Source organism: Ammodytes marinus (genome assembly GCF_949987685.1).
Source record: "Ammodytes marinus genome assembly, chromosome: 19".
NCBI lineage: Eukaryota > Metazoa > Chordata > Actinopteri > Uranoscopiformes > Ammodytidae > Ammodytes > Ammodytes marinus.
Window position 1 is genome coordinate 8,666,187 of NC_137223.1, and position 16,506 is coordinate 8,682,692.

Here is a 16,506-nt window from a genome sequence, read left to right on the forward strand (position 1 = left end):
TTAAACTTATTTCACTGCACTATTTCACTCTCAGTCTACCCGCTTGCTCTTAATGTTTCCTTTTTTTATTTTTCTATTCATTTGCATCATTTTTGGCAGAAAAATCCATTCACAAGGCATACTGTATATTTTACATTCAAGACATTGTGCTCATTTAAAGAAATTTGACAAACTCAAACTCGGCACAGGCATAAAAGATCCCCCCAGGTTGCAATACAAATCTAACACAGGCATTTGAGACATGACGTTTGCGTTGAATGTGTGGGACGTTAATTAGAGTTCCCCCACTGGGCCAACTTATGTAAGATTGTTCTATTTTGCTGGAAGTTTGATGTCAATCAGACTAATGGTGTAGGAGTGGAGTCTTTTCAAACTTTGACAATGTCACCTGGAATACATATCTTCCATTAGGCCAATTTAGAGCCCCTTTTTAAAATATGAGAGATGCATTAGCCTTTGATTCCTTTCAGCAAAATAAAAGCGTCAATACACTGCCACACGTTTCATAGGCAGAGACTGCCACTCTGTTGATGTTAATAAACCTGGTTGCCTTGCATACCATTTTGATGAATATATTAGAAAAAAACTAATTAATTCATTCATCTCATTATTTATGTATGCCTATTATATGTCTTTTTTACACTCTTTTTTCAGGTGACTTATAAAGGTTCAGTAAGCGGAATGGTTAGTTTAGCTAACTTTCTGCCAGTTAATGCAGTTAGCGGTCCCCTCCCTCGTCCCTACGTCACCACATTAATGCAATGCGGTATTCAAGCAGCGAGTTATCTAGCGTCATCTCAGATCCATAAGTGTGACAAAACATGATAAAATCCATCAAAACAGACATTGGGAAGGATTTTACCTGCTCCGCCATTGTAGGCGCATAAACATTCACCCATCTGTCGCTCTGCACGTGCACCAGCACTGAGACGGGTGCCGGTCTGTAGCGTTCTCTCTTCTGATTGGATACCAGTTTCGGGATCCCCGAAAAGTTTATTTGCCGATTACATGCAGAGCGAGAGACTTAGAGATCGGCTTTATGAAACGTGCCACTATACAAGTGATCACCGTACGAATAAGGAGCGGTATAACACACAAGAAATATAGGGTTAAAAAAACGTACTTTGTAAATATTACTGTGATGTCACAGTAAAAGACATCACAGTAATATTTACAAAGTAAGTTTTTTTTTAACCCTATATTTCTCTTTCTGTGATGTCACGAGAAAGAGAAATATAGGGTTAAAAAAAACACTCTTTCTGCCTTTTCTCAGGCTAGGATGAACCGATTTTAATTTTTTTTGCACATTTATACTACATAGGATCTCAGAATTCAATACACCTTCATATTCAAACCGGTGAAGTAGGCCTTTAATATGGGTCCCTCTTGTGTGCCTAGAGACTCGAAATGCATGAGAAAAGAAAACCCCTCTCTTTTTCTCCTCCTCCACTTTTCTGAAAACCTGTGTTCAACAACCCCAGTCGGTTTATCTCCGCTTGTGACGTCATAAGGGGAGAAGCCTCTTAAAGCGGGTCTTAAAGATACACACTCGAAAACAGAGCGTTTCAGACGGAGGCTGAAAAGAGGAGATTTTAGCAATTGCACTATGAGAAATATAAAGTTTTTTTTTGGAGAGAACACCATGAAAAGGTTTTCGAGCAGAAACCCAAATTGCAATTTTGAACCTGAAAATGAGCATCATATGTGAACCTTTAATAATGATGACAATAAGATCACAGGCAGAAACAGAAATACACAGCCCGGAAGAAATGTTGCTTTTTACATTCCCTGCCATACCCATCACCTTGACCTTACAGTGACCTAATTGAAAAGTATGGCATCTATATCACTAGGCCATAATACCAACCGTTGTTTACTCGTGTGTTTTGTTGTGATGCCTTCATAAACATGTCCTGGGGTGACAATATATCTCCTTTATCCTGAAGGAGCAGTCGATCTTTATTATGACAACAACAACAAAAATATTCATTGTAATGAGCTATACATATATTTGTACAGATGAACGCTAAAGTGCAGTGTATAGTGTGAGGATCCGGGATGGGTGTTACATAAGAAGCCAACTTGGGGGTTTTAATGTATTTTCAGTCCAAACAGAAGCCCTCGGCCTACAGGGAATCACTGCGCAAAGGCACAGAACATCAAGTCAATATCTCACACGTGTTTAATAGTCTCGACTCCTCGAATGCATTGTGTGTCCTTGGAGAGCGTTACTGCAGTCCAAATATTTATTCGACGCTATTTACAAGCATGTCTCCATCATTGAATCATTAACACAAGTGGTGAAGTTTGAAAGAGTCAAACACAAATAATTAAATTATTGTCGATGCACATGATGCAGGGATGAAACATTCAGTGGCCTCCTCGGCTGTGCTTTCAAAGCTCGTTGTGTCCATGCTCGGGGCCCGGGCCCGGACCCCTGCCTCACCCTTCGGCTCCTTCAGTAAGGGGATGTGTGTGTCGCTGTGACAGGACCGCATGGCGATGTCCCAGACCCCTGCGCTGCAAACGTGCTTGTGGGCGCCGGGTAAAGCATCCAGCGCGCCCTCGCCTTCGCCGGAGCGCAGAGCCATCAGCTCGATCTCGTGCTTGGCCGCGGTCTCCAGCACCTGTTGCTTGTTGTAGAACAAGACGAAATTGTTGATGATGGGGTGTATGGGCAGCGCTATGGCGATCACCCCGCACAGAAAGCTGATGGCCGCGTTGCACCGACCCAGAGTGGTTTTAGGGTAGACGTCTCCATAGCCCACCGTGGTCATGGTGATCACGGCCCACCAGAACGATTGTGGGATGCTGGTGAACAAGGTTTCCGGGTGGTTCTGCTCCATAGTGTAGCCCAGTGCAGAGAACAGGAAAACCCCCACGCCCATGTACATGAGAAGAAGTCCTAGCTCTTTGAAGCTGCTCTTCAGGGCAGATGTGAGGGTCTGGAGTCCGGCGGAATGGCGTGCCAGCTTGAAAATGCGCGCAATGCGCATTATACGTAAAGCCTGCACAGCTTGTTGCACGTTAGCCAGCTCCATCATGCCTGCCCCGAAAGAGGTCAGAATCAGCACCACAAAGAAGGGCATGATCGCCATGAAATCGATGATATTCATGAAAGACAGGACGAATTCGACTTTGTTTTGGGAGGAGGTGAAACGCAGGAGGTATTCAATAGTGAACCAGCCGATGCACACCGTCTCGATGACCTCCAGAGTGGGGTTCTCGGTGAGCTCACCCTCCGAGTCCTCTACCTGCAGGTCGGGGATGGTCCCGACACACATCACCACGGAGGAAACGAGGACCAAGATGAAAGAAACTATAGCGAGTGTGCGCGCAGGCAGCGACGACTCCGGCTTCTCCATCAGCCTCCAGAGGAAAGCCTGGAAGCGCTGCCAGCCTACCGCAGACGGATCCCCCTCTCGGTCAACCAGGATAGTTTTCACTTTCTCCGCAATCTCTGCAAGTTCATCCTCGACCTCACTCAGGTTGCTTTTACAGCACTGATCCAGAAATTCAGAGTCGATCTTCCAAAACTCCATCTCCTTCATGAAACAAATTGGACAGATGCCTCTTTTCATGTGTATCTCCCCATAAAAGTAAAGCTCAATTATACACTTAAATGCCTCGGGGTCTCTGTCGAAATACAGTTCTCCTGTGTCAGGGTCGTAGTCGTCACATAGTAAATGTATTTCCTCAGAAGACTTTAGTGAACAGTCCACCAGTTCTGCCAGCCGGCTGTCCGGGTAGCGATTCAACACGTCCCCATATAACACCTGTTTCACCCCGCCGATGTTAACTACAATCTGCGTCTCTTCGCTGGCTTCCGAGCCTTTGCAGTCTGCATACCGCGTCCTGTGGAACCCCCACATTATGTTAGTGTCTACAAAAACAGCCCAGGTGATCGAGATTTTCCACACTAACTGTGCCGTTTCAAAGTAAACGCAAGTCACCAGAAGGTCTGGCGCTGCGCGTAAAAACTACTAAATGTACAAATTTCTGTTGACAAAAAAATTAAAAAAATGTTTGCTCAGACTGCAGCGTGAAGTAGCCTATTCTATGTTCAGTGCCACTGTTTGGCTGTGAAGAGTGCGTCTGTGCGCTTTCAGTAAGTTGGCATTGAAGCGCGCGTAATGTCAAGAGAGCCAAAATTAAATGGCATGACTTCCGGGTATTACTTTTTCCAAATAAAACACCAAGCCAATTAGGCGACAGTATTTTTTTTTTCAATAACCTACAATTTAACTAAAATCAGATTTGAGCTGCTGCTTAAAAATGTTTATTTAGCTCCAAATTATCAAGCTGTTATCTGAAAATGTCTTAATACCAGCGATAGAATAAATGTAGCCTTTAAAGCATACAGCCTAGTGAAAAAAACACTTGTCTTCAAGTTAAAGTAAAAGTAGACTTAAATGTAGCCTTCTTAAAGAGCAAAAATGCACAGCCCATTGATTTATATAATGCTTGAGTAATACCTCGTATTGATGTTTATTGTTGTAAATAATTATGTAGCCTAAATATAAATGTGTTGGTCTGTCTATGGTTTCCTTTGTAATTCAATCAAATAATCTCACAAGCAAGGGACTGCAGTCTGGCCAGCCTATGCTTTTATTTCTTACGGCTCTGTTTGTGTTTTCCGGTGCTTGTGTGTGGTTGCCTTGATGCATCGCAGTGCAGCCAGGCGCAGCAGAGCATAAATCTCCGCAGCATGCAATACATTGTGAAGTAGCAAACAGGGAAATCAGGGACACTGGGTTTAGTTCGCATTTTAAAGAGCAACAGTTCGTCAAGGGTAATCGATTTACAAGCAGCACTGTGCCAGAAATCAAAATCATCCCTTCAGATACATTTTTTTATAGCATGTAAAAGCTTTTTTCCCATACCCCAACACCGAGTAGACGCATTGTCCATCATCCATTTTGAAGCAATTACAGGCTGCCTATCACCCAATAACCCAGACGGAAAAGACTCAGACTAAGTATTAATTAGGCCTACTTAATCTGAGAGAGAAGGGGCTCTTTAAACATTAAGCTTTATTAATTTTTCTTTAACTATGTCAAATGATATGATTACAAGTAGCCTACAAGTGCCATCCGTAGGAGCATATTCTACTATAATATGTTTGGTAATCTCAACTAGGGCGATCAGGCCATTTTTTAATATTAATCTGCGGAATAAAGATATTTCACAACTTGTACTCCAAGTTCAACTGAACAGTGACTGCATTATTGATTTTTCAGACAGACTGACTAATAGCAACTCAACTTTGCCTTGTTGTTTGTCTCCACCTTGTGACAATACCTTGTAATACAGCATGATAAAGTATTTTGTTCTGCTTGCCTTAAACAATGGTTTAAACCACAAAGGATAGGATAGGAATCTATTTTATAGCCCAAGTGATTAACAATTAACAACGTAGAGACCTACAGTACAATACAGTTCCGTGTTTGTGTTATGGTCTGTGAATTCTGAAAGTAGTTAACATGTAATGCAATAGAGTCAAGCCAAACGTTGGTGTTTTTAGAGTTTTGATATAGATAAGTGGAAAAACTATAAGTCCATGAATTTAAATCAGTATGAAGTTTAAGGATTACAAGGAATAAATAGTAACTGCAGTGCGACAATATAACGTTTATAGGCCTTTATTGAGCAACTATGTTGCATCTGTAATACTATTTAGGTAGCTACTTAAACATAGCCTATACATTAATGACAGGGACTGTTATCCTGCCATTGTTTAAAGGGATAACATATAGGCTATACCCAGGCTATATGTTGATGGAGTAGGGCCTATACTTTTATAATGTGTGATTGCTGCTTTTAGTTCTCTGTAGGCCTATAGACTAGTAGGCCTATGCTACTTCATCTACCACAAAGAAAGAAAGTAGGCCTATAAACGCAGTTGAAGAGAAAGTGTTGAAGTTATTGTGATAAATCACCACTTTTAATTAATTGGAAATAAATCATTATAGGGGTTTTGTAATACTGCATTTTATATTAAATAGGCTATGTAAGCTGGACATGATTTACTTTTGCATTATGAGATGATGAACATGTCATCATTAAACTGCAACACGGTGTCCGCCCATGGACCTATTAGGTCACATTTGTGTTTGCATCTCCTCTTGTTGGGGCTACGTGTTGCCTCCTGCTTTCTCCTCCAGCTCCTCTCGTCTTCAGCGTGCGTTTTCTGTGAAACTACACGGCGCGCGCTAATTGGCCGAGGCGCAGCGTCGCCGGCAGCGGACCAATCAGCGCGGGCCACGGTGAAACATTTCGATCTACTTTTGTCACAGGGAGACGCAGCGGCAGCAGGACACGGTTAACACAGGACTCGAGCACAGAGCAGCTAAAACCATGAGACCGCTTTTACTTGGTGAGTGACAACAGAAACAGCTTAATTACTTCTCTTAAAAGTGTACATGTTGTGAATGTGTTAATGTGTTTTGTTGCGCTGTTTGACTGCGTTTTCGTCACAGTGGTTAGCTTGCAGAGCTAAGTTAAGGGGCACACAAAAGTGCCAGGCCTCTCCTATCGTTCTCTCAATGAATAAATAAACAAATAAATGTGACTTGTATTTGCAATAATTCTGTATGTAAAATTGCATTGAAGTAGTCGCTTACTTTTCCTTCCTTTGACTCTTTCTTTGAACACATTTGAGCAGCCATTGTTGAGAGTAAACCGTTTGTATCTGCATCTTCTCCCTTTAGGAGTGTTGGGCTGCACCCTGGTCCTGTCTGTCCAAGCCTTTTACTCGGCTGGGGATGATGTTGTTGAGCTCACCCCTTCGAACTTCAACAGAGAGGTGATCCAGAGTGACAGTCTGTGGCTGATCGAGTTCTACGCTCCCTGGTGAGTGCATGTAACTTTGGTGGCCATTGTTCAGTGGTAACAAGTGTCCTCAGGTCAACCTGTACTTACTGACCATTTCAATACAAGCGTCTTAACATGATGTTTGAGTCATCTATTTGTAAGTGCTTCTCCTACCAGAGGAAACATTAACCGAGACTTGTATATGCAAAAGCAGGTAGCTCCTCCTTGGGTTGTAATGCAATTACACAGTACAAGTTTATTACTAGAGCACACTCCCATACAAAATCTATTAAAAAGTGATTTGCAGAGGGTTAAAAACTGTAGTGCAGACTCAAACGCGCAGACTCAATCAACATAACTGAAAGCTAAACTAAACAGGAAATTACTCTTATTTCCATCTTAAAACGCTGCTACATTGTGATCTTTATTGACACTGAACTGCTTTTGTAACAATTAAGTGCTTTATACACCAGGCGAAAAGTCAGTTCCGCAATAAACAGGTAGCCAGTGAAGATGTGCACAACTTAAGGCTATGTGAATAACGAGTGCTGGATATTCAGGGGACTTGTTGGTAGTCGAACATTTGTTTCAGTGATTTAACAGGAAAGACAAAAAACAGATCTATTTTGAACACATTGAGCAGCCTTGATATCAGGAGTATTGTCTGTTTGTTTCGCATTTTTGTAATTTCAACAGTTTTCTCCAACTGATAAGTAGTAGTAAATAATAAGTAGCAATAAGACATTAATTTTTTTTGTCTCCTCTTCTCTTTAAGGTGTGGCCATTGTCAAAGTCTGACTGCGGATTGGAAGAAGACGGCCACTGCCCTGAAGGTAAACAAAACGTCCCTGGTCATCGTGCCATTTTATTGCCAGTCAGGCTGACATTTTTAGTGAAAAAGCTTCAACCATTTGTCACTGGTAAAGAAACAGTTCCTGAACCTATCGGGGCTTGTTTAAAATGTGAGTCGTGGGCAGATATGGGCCTATAGTCGAATAGTAATGCCTATCAATAACTTTGTTACATAAAAAACACATACACTCTTTATTTCATGGTATGTACTTTTTACACCCATTGTTTTGTCACAACAAAACTGCATTGTGTGTGTATATGTGCACTGATCCTGGGTACAAAAATAAATGTTGTAATTGTTCTTGTCGTTCGTGTCACCATCCAGAAACAACACAAAGCTGTTTTGTGAAGAAAATGCTCGACAGTCTTTTCAATGTTATTTTGTGATTTATAAGAATGTGTCCGCTCCAATGTGGTTTGTTCTTTAATCCTTCAGGGTATCGTCAAGGTTGGTGCCGTAGATGCAGACCAGCACAAGTCACTGGGCGGGCAGTATGGCGTCAAAGGTTTCCCCACCATCAAGATCTTTGGAGCCAATAAGAACAAGCCAGAGGATTACCAAGGTCAACACCATACCACCGCACCAAACAAATGGCTTCTTTTGCTGATACGATCAGTGATTTACCACCTTGCTCTGTTAAATACTCAAATCAAATATTATCATTCTATTTTTTTTTAAATAAGAAAAGGGGGATGTTGGTTGGAAGGTGACATTTGCACTTAATTCCCAATAAACCATTATTTTGCTTTTTCAGAAAATCGGTAAAATGCATTTTAGAGTATATAAATAGAATATTTACAATAAAATCTGATGGCCTTTTTGGAATCTTTCTGTTTCTATTAAGATGTTAACTTTAAGGGTTCAGTGGTCAAGTCCAGCTTTTGGTTGTGATGTCTGACCTCTGCATGTCTTGGCCCTCCAGGTGGACGCAGTAGCCAGGCCATTGTGGACGGAGCCATGAACACTCTGCGTACTCTGGTCAAAGACAGGCTGAGCGGCAAATCTGGCAGCTCTGGCTACAGCAAACAGGTAGATCCAGCAGTGCAGAAGCTTAATTTTTTTTTTATTGTATTTATTTGAAATTGGGATGCTCAAACATGTCGATGATGATGATGATGGTTAAGTAACACTGGACTGTCCTTCAGCAAAGCGGTGGAGGCAGCGGTCGTAAGGAGGACATGGTGGAGCTCACCGACGACAACTTTGACAAGCTGGTGCTGGGCAGTGATGAGGTGTGGCTGGTGGAGTTCTTCGCCCCCTGGTGTGGACACTGCAAAAAGTGAGTTTAGTACCAGGCACGCTCCATCCCCAGCTGTAGGAAAAGTTACATCCCTCTTCACTAGGACAAGTGAAATATACTATGTCCTTGGTATTTCCGCCACCCTGATACAACAAAGGTTAATGGGATTTTGTTTGTGCTGTTTAAAGCGCTGAACAGTTTATTTCTGGAAACAGTGTCCCTTTTTAAGTTGGGATAACCTGCAGACCTCACTGAAAACTATACAATTTCGTAGATCCTAATCCCTGTTAAATCTTAAACACTTTTCCAATTTGCAAAATTGCACGTTTGAAGATGGCATGTTTTTCTACATTTTGAAGTTTATTTCAAAAGCACATATTGGTTGGGATTTGTACAGGAAGTCACACTTTAAAGTTGGAACTGTGAATTCTCTAGTGTCAAATAAATTCTTTATATCATAGGGCTTTTCTTAACCCTCACTCTCTTCTGTTGTCAATAGCCTGGAGCCTGAATGGGCAGCTGCAGCCTCAGCTGTCAAAGAGCAGACCAAGGGCAAAGTCCGCCTGGGGGCTGTGGATGCTACTGTGCACCAGGCGGTGTCCAGCCGCTATGGGGTGAGTAAGTTATGGAGGTAATTGGTGCACAATACTGTACTAGCAGATGGCAGCAGAACAAAACTGTGACCCTGCACATCTCAATGCAGACACTACTACACAACAGAATGCATTTTGGGGGGGGGGGGCAGAGCAGCTAAACTTGTCCGTCTACAAGTTTAACAGAACGGAAATGGCCAAATTAGTCCGTGAACATGATAATCCACCTGCCACTATAGCCTTGGGACAAAGTGTTATCTGCTGACTGTGTCTGTAGCTTTGACCATGTAATCATGCCGGCTTGTAAAATTTGAAATAGTATGTGGCATGGGACGTTTATCTAAAGTCTGTACAGCCTTTCAGTAGAATAAGTCTTGTTACTACCCAAACAAAGCTATGCAACTTGATGTCAGACCATAGTATTTAAACCAGGCTGACCTTGCCTGATGAAATCCAACTTTCCAACAAGTCAAAATGGCAAATCTTTGATTTTTCTATTTCTTCTTTTAAAACATGTTTGTCCCATGTCAAGTGAATGCCACTGCTTCCACTGTAAATGTAGCAGTAAATTCTCACATAAAGAAAATAAAAATGTGATGATCCAAAGCATTTAGTTGGTCACTAAGCATTTCAGTATGTGTGATGACATTCTCCAAAATCTTTGTTCATTCATGAGTATCGATCAGCGTTATGACATTTAACATTAACAGTTGCTTTAACCACCAGTAATGTGGCAGTTAAGGCAGGCATTTCTGTCAAATATTGGCATAACTGAAGCGAGTTGTGCTTTGTGTTTTGTAGATCCGCGGGTTTCCCACCATCAAGATTTTCCGCAAAGGCGAGGAGCCCGAAGACTACCAGGGAGGGCGCTCCCGTGGTGACATCATCGAGCGTGCTTTGGATCTGTTCTCTGAAAACGCTTCTCCTCCTGAGACACTGGAGGTCAGTACATGTGTACAGGCACCATACTTTCATGTGTGAAAGTTCATAGTGCTGGGGTTTAGACAATTAGCATCACCTTTTTTTTTTAAGGAATTTCTGACAATTAAAACAGCTTGTGGATCCCACCTCAACCCATATCAAACTTCAACTATATTTGTCTGTATATAGAATTATTGATACATAAATATTTTAATTTGTTGGTATGTACATTTTTATCTCTCAGATCCTCAGTGCAGACGTCTTGAAAAATACCTGTGAGGACAGTCAGCTGTGTATCATTGCTGTCCTGCCACACATCCTGGACACAGGTGAGACACTGGAGATTAAAACGTTGATGTTTTTAAAAGATCAAACTATTTGTAATCGATATTGTATCATCATATAACTAAGCAAATGTGTAATGAAACTCTTTTTAATTGTTTAACTCATTTTCCACTGTCCCTGTTTCTCAACAGGCGCCTCAGGCAGGAACGGCTACCTGGAGGTGATGACCAAGATGGCTGACAAGTACAAGAAGAAGATGTGGGGGTAAGGATGAGAGAGCAGACATTGATTCTTGTTCACATGACTGATCACTAGCATGACTGATCACTAGCATGACTAACCGCTCGCTCTCCCTTCTGTTAGCTGGCTGTGGACAGAGGCTGGAGCTCAGATGGACCTGGAGAGCTCTCTGGGTATCGGAGGATTTGGCTACCCCGCCATGGCCGCCATCAACACACGCAAGATGAAATTTGCTCTCCTCAAGGGCTCCTTCAGTGAGACTGGCATTCATGAGTTCCTCAGGTACGGGGGTGGCTGATGTTTGATGTACTTTTTTTTTTTTTTTCCACACTAACAATCAAAGTTAAATATGCCTCTGAGTAAGCTAAGCTAAGTGATGTGGCTAACAAGATTCTTCTTCTCTTCAGGGAGCTTTCTGTGGGCCGTGGCTCCACTGCCACATTTGGAGGCGGGTCCATGCCCAAGATTCACACTGTAGAGGCTTGGGACGGCAAAGATGGACAGGTGAGCATTACAGAGGTTCCCACTATGTAGGTTTGAACAGTGTTCAACTAAACAGACACTAGACATCAACCTGTTTTATTCTGCCTTTCTGTTTGTCCAAATCCCAGCTTGTTATACAGGTCAGTCAACCAGTCTGACGTATCTGAGCACACTGAACTTAAACATAGACCCCTGAGGGATTTGGTCCATTGGCAATTCCACCAAAGTTTATTCAAATACTTCATCCTCGAAAATGTTGGCAGAAAGAAAAGGGCAGCGCAGCGTTTTGTAAAATGAATAGAAGGCTAGAATACAAAAAGTGAAAAAGGTCTGCGGATGTCTAGGAAGATGTAGACAAAGTGTCTGTTCCATAGCGAAGTACAAGTCTAGTTCCATTGCAGCATGATCTAAAAATAAAAACCTTCTCTGATTAATAATACAACTAGCTTACTACATTTAATAACACGTCGTTTGACAGCAGCCAGGTGGGAAATTGGACCGTGGTACTGCTCAAACTGCAGACCGGTTAAACAGCTGATCCCCTAAAACCTGCACATCCAACATCAGATCTGGCTGAAATTTGGCCCGTTTCTAAACTGGATCAGGGGCCAACCAATTTGGGGTTAAAATGTAGCTTACAGTGTATGCTTGAATTTCTACTAAACCTCTATCAGTTTTTTGCTGCATTCATGCACAGAGGAATATGTCAAGGAACACTATGTAATATACCAGCTGGAGTGCTCCCCAAAAAGATTGTTTCATTTGTCACAGAGTGAAAGGACATACAGTCATATGAAAAAGTTTGGGAACCCCTCTCAGCCGGCATTATAATTGACTCTGCTTTCACAAAAAAAAGATAAAAGTGGTATGTCTTTAATTTACCAGGAACAGCTAAGTACTGGGATGTTTTCCAAACAAAGATTTTTTGAAAAGCAGTATTTGGTTGTATGAAATAAAATAAAATGTGAACAACTGGCTGTGCAAAAATATGGGTACCCTTGTGGTTTTGTTGATTTTAATTCCTGTAACAGCATGTAAAACTGATGACTTTAAACACAAAGTTGGTTGGATTATGTTGTTAAGCCTTGAACCTCATAGAAATGTCTGTTTAATCATGAGAAAATGTATTTTAGGTGCCTAAATGCAAGTTGCACTTCTCTTTGACTCTCTGCTGAAGTGAGACAGAATGGGATCATCAAAACAGCTCCAAAAAGATCTGAAAAACAAAGATTGTTCATTGTCATGGTTTAGGGGAAGGCTACAAGAAGCTTTCCCAAAGGTTTCAATTGTCAATTTCGACTGTAGGGAACGTTGTCAGGAAATGGAAGGACACAGGCATAGTGGCAGTTAAACCCAGGCATGGCAGACCAAGAAAAAAACAGGAGCGGCATAGGTGGAGGATTGTGAGAATGGTTGCACACAACCCACAGATCACCTCCAAAGGCCTGCAAGAACATCTGGCTGCAGATTGTGTATCTGTACATCGTTCAACAATTCAGCGCAATTTGCACCAAAACATCTGCTTTTTATAAAGACCAAATAACTTAATTTTTGTCTCATCAGTCCAAAGCATTTTCTTCCAATATGAAGCTGGCTTGTCTAAATGAGCTTTTGCATACTCCATGCAACTGTATCTGTGGCGTGGGCGCAGAAAGGGCTTCCTTCTCATCACCTGGCCATACAGATGTTTTGGTGCAAATTGCACTGAATTGTAGAACCATGTACAGATACACAATCTGCAGCCAGATGTTCTTGCAGGTCTTTGGAGGTGATCTTTGGGTTGTGTGCAACCATTCTCACAATCTGCCGCATATGCTGCTCTTGTACTTTTCTTGGTCTGCTAGACCTGGGTTTAACTGCAACTGTGCCTGTGTCCTTCCATTCCCTGACAACGTTCCTTACAGTAGAAATTGACAATTGAAACCTTTGGGAAAGCTTCTTGTAGCCTTCCCCTAAACCATGACAATGAATAATCTTTGTTTTTAAGATCTTTTGGGAGCTGTTTTGATGATCGCATTCTGTCTCACTTCTGCAGAGAGTCAAAGAGAAGTGGAACTTGCATTTAGGCACCTAAAATACCTTGTATCATGATTAAACAGACCTTTATATGAGGTTCAAGGCTTAACAACATAATCCAACCAACTTTGTGTTTAAAGTCCTCAGTTTTACATGCTGTTACAGGCATTAAAATCAGCAACACCACAAGGGTTCCCATATTTTTGCACAGCCAGTTTTTCACATTTTATTTAATTTCATAAAACTAAATACTGCTTTTCAAAAAATCTTTGTTTGGAAAACATCCCAGTACTTAGCTGTTCCTGGTAAATTAAAGACATACCACTTTTATCTTTTTTGTGTGAAAGCAGAGTCAATTATAATTCCGGCTGAGAGGGGTTCCCAAACTTTTTCATATGACTGTATGTAGTTATTCGTCTCAACTTGAGACGAGACCAGGGATTTTACGTTTTCCTTGCAAAAATAAGAAAAATGTAACTGTACTGTCTTTTTTATTTGGTGTTTGTAATGTGTAAATGAGTTGAAGTGTACGTTTTCTTTTCTATTCCTTGTCCACTACAGCTTCCTGTGGAGGAGGAATACGACCTCAGTGACGTAGACCTGGACGATGACTTTGATAAGGACGAGTTATGAGCCCCATTGGGACAGGATTTGATCCAGATTGGCTTGGTTGGATCTGGTCTGGTCCTGTGTGACCCGCCTCCCCTCTCCTGTGGACGAATGGGAGGCCGGGAAGCCCAGTTACTGAAATACTCCAGAAATAGACACATGCGAGACACCTGCGGTTTCTCACATCATCTTTGTCAGTCACACGGGGGAGAGGAGGGAGGGGGAAGGGCGTGTGTCGTGTCCCTGGAGCAAAGCCCTGCCTCACATACCTGCTGAACCTCACAAGATGCAGCTGAGGAGAGGACGGAGGATTTTCCGAATGTGGCATTTCAACTGTTAATTCAGGTCTTTTTCAATTAATGCTCCCCACTTAACTCTGCAGCCACTTTAAAGCACCTATTTTAAGATGTGGACTTGTCAAAGTAGAGCTTCAATGTCCAACCTGATGTGAATCAATACTGTTATTATTATTTTTTCCTCTTTTTTCTTAAATCATTAAGTGTGAATCTTGCTGGGTTTGCATCATGTCTGTCCAGGATGAGGGGGATACTGTGGGACTTTTTGTGTAGATTTTTCTTACACGACTTTATTTCAATTGTGTGAAAACAAAAACATTTGTTACAAAAATAAAAAGGAATAAAAACAATCACGGCCTCCTTATTCACGTAAACTGTTTACAATATCAGAAAACGCATCCTGGCGCGCATGCAATATCAAAGGCATATACAGGTGAAACTCATATTATTAGAATATCATGGAAAAACTCTTTTTTAAATCTAATTTAATTCAAAAAGTCAAAGTTTATATATTCTAGATATATAGTGATATATTTCAGGCAATTTTGTTTAAATTTACAGGATTCAGGCTTACAGCTCATGAAAACCAGAAATCAAGCATCTCAAAATATTAGAATATTCCTTAAGGACAATCAAAACAAATATTTATAATACAGAAATGTCGCTCTTTTCATCTACTATAAACTTGGTCTGGGTTCTTATTTTGCATGAATTATTGCATTAATGTGGCATGGCATGGTGACGATCAGTCCGTGGCACTGCTGAGGTGTTATGAAGCCCAGGTTGCTTTGATTGTGGCCTTCAGCTCGTCTGTATTGCTGGGTCTGGTGTGTATCATCTGCCTCTTGACAATAGCCCATATATTCTCTATGGAGTTCAGGTCAGAATAGTTGTCTGGCCATTCAAGTACAGCAATACCATGGTCAGTAAACCAGTTACTTGTGGTTTCTAGCACTGTGGACAGGTGTCAAGTATTGCCAGAAAAGGAAATTGTCATCTCCATAAAGCTTGTCAACAGACGGAAGCATGAAGTGCTCTAAACTATTCTGGTAGACGGCTGTGTTGACTCTGGACTTGATAACACAGTGGACCAACAGCAGCAGATGACATGATACCTCACATCATCACTGATACAAACGAAATGTTGCGTTTCATTTTGAAATCAAGGTCCCACAGTCTAGAGGAAGAGTGGAGGGGCACAAAATCCAAGTTGCTTGATGACCAGTGTCAAGTTACAACAGAACAGTCAGTGATGATTTGAGGCACCATGTCATCTGCTGGTGTTGGTCCACTGTGTTATCAAGTCAAAAGTCAACACAGCCATCCATCAGGAGATTTTAGAGCACTTCATGCTTGCATCTGTTGATTAGCTCTATGAAGATGCTGATTTCCTTTTCCCAGCAAGACTTGCCACCTGTCCACAGTGCCAAAACCACTAGTAATTGGTTGACAGACCATGGTATATTGTGCTTGATTGGCCAGACAACTCCTGACCTGAAACCCATATATAATCTAATTCCTTAACACCTCAGCAGTGCCACAAGCTGATAGCATCCATGCGACGCCGTATTGAGGCAGGAATTCATGCAAAAGGGGCCAAAACCTAGTACTGAGTACATATGCATGCTTATACTTTCTAGAGGGCCGACATTTCTGTATTGAAAATCCTTTATTTATTTATTTATTTCAATTAATATTCTAATGTTCTGATATTTTGAATTTGGGGTTTTCATAAGCTGTAAACCATAATCATCAAAATTACAACAAATAAAGGCTTGACATATCTCACTTCGCATGCAATGAGTCTATATAATATATTAGTTTCACCTTTTAAGTTGAATTACTGAAATAAATGAACTTTTGCTTGATATTCTAATTTTTCGAGTTTCACCTGTAGAACTTGCTCAGAACAGTAATATGCTATAGTTTATAGTCCTGAATGACAGTAAGCCACTTTTCAACACAGTTAAGTCGAATTAAATTATAAGTGATGTAATTAGTTTCCTTTTAGTGTAACATAATGGGAGTCATAATACTTGCGAGCACATAATCCAGTCAGTATAAATATATGATATGGCACAGAGAGCTTTGGAAAAGAATACCTCAATGGAAAGCACCAACAGTCCACTAAGAAGAAGCCACATTGACAAAAGAGAA

General features: G+C 41.3%; 2 protein-coding genes across 2 annotated transcripts; one reads left to right on the top strand and one right to left on the bottom strand.

Moving 5' to 3' along the window:
* Positions 1-2,330: 2,330 nt before the first annotated feature.
* On the bottom strand, positions 2,331-3,872 carry LOC307266260 (voltage-gated potassium channel regulatory subunit KCNF1-like; the record flags this gene model as incomplete). The annotated part of the gene is made up of 1 exon (XM_080048236.1): positions 2,331-3,872. One exon carries the CDS (start codon positions 3,870-3,872, stop codon positions 2,331-2,333), a length of 1,542 nt encoding a protein of 513 aa, XP_079904362.1.
* Positions 3,873-6,290: 2,418 nt separating this feature from the next.
* pdia6 (protein disulfide isomerase family A, member 6) lies at positions 6,291-16,470 on the top strand. The gene is made up of 13 exons (XM_080048030.1): positions 6,291-6,376; positions 6,711-6,852; positions 7,589-7,646; positions 8,102-8,228; positions 8,589-8,695; positions 8,812-8,945; positions 9,406-9,520; positions 10,301-10,441; positions 10,665-10,749; positions 10,897-10,969; positions 11,069-11,227; positions 11,353-11,449; positions 14,006-16,470. The coding sequence occupies exons 1-13, from the start codon at positions 6,358-6,360 to the stop codon at positions 14,075-14,077; spliced, it is 1,329 nt and encodes a 442-aa protein (XP_079904156.1). The 5' UTR covers positions 6,291-6,357; the 3' UTR covers positions 14,078-16,470.
* Positions 16,471-16,506: the final 36 nt, after the last annotated feature.